Source organism: Arachis ipaensis, chromosome B2 (assembly GCF_059453495.1).
Source record: "Arachis ipaensis isolate K30076 ecotype BB chromosome B2, ASM5945349v1, whole genome shotgun sequence".
NCBI lineage: Eukaryota > Viridiplantae > Streptophyta > Magnoliopsida > Fabales > Fabaceae > Arachis > Arachis ipaensis.
In genome coordinates this window covers 22,572,345-22,574,336 of record NC_142437.1, presented here as the reverse complement: position 1 = coordinate 22,574,336, position 1,992 = coordinate 22,572,345, and the positions used below count along the sequence as shown (strand labels likewise).

The following is a 1,992-nucleotide window of genomic DNA, read 5'->3' as shown; positions in this document are numbered from 1 at the left end:
AACTTAGAAGAGATCGACATGAAGAAGTCGGTCTCCTACAACAAACAAGTTATAAAAGTAATCCCTGAAAGAGACCTGAACAAGGTCCAAGAAAGAGGATTACAAAAATAATTTAGAAGGGCCCGACATGACAAAGTTGGCCCAAAACATAAAGTTATAGAAGTAATCCCTGAAAGAGACCTGACAAGGGTCCAAGAAAGAGGATTACAAAATAACTTAGAAGAGATCGACATGAAGAAGTCGGTCTCCTACAACAAACAAGTTATAAAAGTAATCCCTGAAAGAGACCTAACAAGGGTCCAAGAAAGAAGATTACAAAAATAACTTGGAAAAGACGACGCAAAAAAGTCGGTCTCCTACAAACAAGTTATAAAAGTAGTCCCTGAAAGAGACCCGACAAAGGTCCAAAAAAGAGGACTACAAAAATAACTGGAAAGAGGACCAACGTTAAGAAATCGGTTAGGGATTGCTAGAAATAAATACAAGTAAGAGCAAGAAAACCGAAATACAAGTTGGAGCCACACATCCACGACCTCAAAGGATCCAAGCTACAAGCAATAAGTACAAAGCAATCCAAAGAGGCCGAGCAGCAATGCTCCAGCATTCTCAAAACCCAGAAAGATGCCAAGACAAGTGCAAACAAGCATGATATAAAATACGATATTATAACGAGCTTCAGGGCCAAGCCCAAAAGCTTGAAAGCTACTTGTTTTTTCAAAATAAAAAGTTGCTAAACAAAGCAATCAGAAGGAGTATCAACAGTCAGTAGAATATTCAAACTACAAAATAAAGAGTTTAAAAAGCCCACAAGCCAGGCTATCTACACAAACATCCAAGAAAAATCAGCTAAGATCGGGAGCCTTCTCGGGAGCATCAGTACGGGGAGAAGGAGGGCGAGTCTGAATAGGCACAGCATCCACGGTACCATCATCTCGGTTCAAGATCTGACAGTCCGGATCAAAAACGAAATGACTGACCTCAACCAGAGGAACTGTAGAAGTTGACACCTTGGCAGAAGGCACAGGGGGAGGATCAACATCGTCATCATCCTGTTCATCCGGGACAATCTTACCATCCCTCACAATATTGTCCAGGCTAAAAAGAGTAAGATCGGCCTCGGGAGCAATAATTCGAACCTGCTCCTTCAGGTTCTCGTAAACAGCATTCATACTGCCAACAAGATGACCCTGGAGCTCAGAGTAATCAGCTCGGGCATTCTCCAACTCCTCCTTCAAATGCATTCCCTCCCGATAGGATGTGACGTAGCTATCTTTATGCCTCAATGCAGTGTCCTCGGCCAACCACACAGAAGCCGCCAGAGCAAGGGAACTCGCTTTCTCATTCTTCAGATCCTTCTCCAGTTTAGCCACCTTTACCTCAAGCTCCTCCTTTAAGCCCTTCATCTGATCGAACTCCTGTTTTGCCTCCTCCATAAAAGCTTTGGTGGCATGGAGAGGAAGATTTTGAGCAGTTTGGTACAGGGCAGCTCCCATATGTGCCATTTTTACACTACTCCAAGTGATAAAATCCAAATGACGAAGGAGCGATACATCATCCATAGAGAGGACACCGTAAGGACCGATCTGCTGATCTACGAACTCGACCGCGTCAAAATCAGGGGCATCAAGGTTGAAAGGCTCAATTGTTCTTTGTTTCTTGTTGGGAGGAGCACCAGAAGTAGCAGCGGAAGACTGTGGAGGGTCGGCCAGGCGAACCCGAGGAGTGGGAATCACTTTCCTCGGCCCAGGAGAACTCGGCATGGGCGGCTTCACCTGAACTTGAGAAGATCCCTCTCCCGTCGCCTTGGCCGAGATATTTTGAGCAGCAGCAGCCTTCCTTGCCTTTTTTAAAGCCTTCATGGAATCATTATTTTTTGACATCTCTGGAAAAACAGAATCAACCACAGTAATGGGTTACAATCATAAAAGGAGGAAGCAAAACTAAGAAACAAGTACAGAAACAAAGAGATAGAGGAAAAAAGTCTGAGAAGGT

The 1,992-nt window shown here is 44.0% G+C and overlaps 1 protein-coding gene across 1 annotated transcript; it reads right to left on the bottom strand.

The window, feature by feature from the left end:
* Positions 1-842: 842 nt before the first annotated feature.
* Positions 843-1,502, bottom strand: LOC148573291 (uncharacterized). The gene has a single exon (XM_088504623.1). The coding sequence runs from the start codon at positions 1,500-1,502 to the stop codon at positions 843-845; it is 660 nt and encodes a 219-aa protein (XP_088360749.1).
* Between the last annotated feature and the right edge of the window lie 490 nt (positions 1,503-1,992).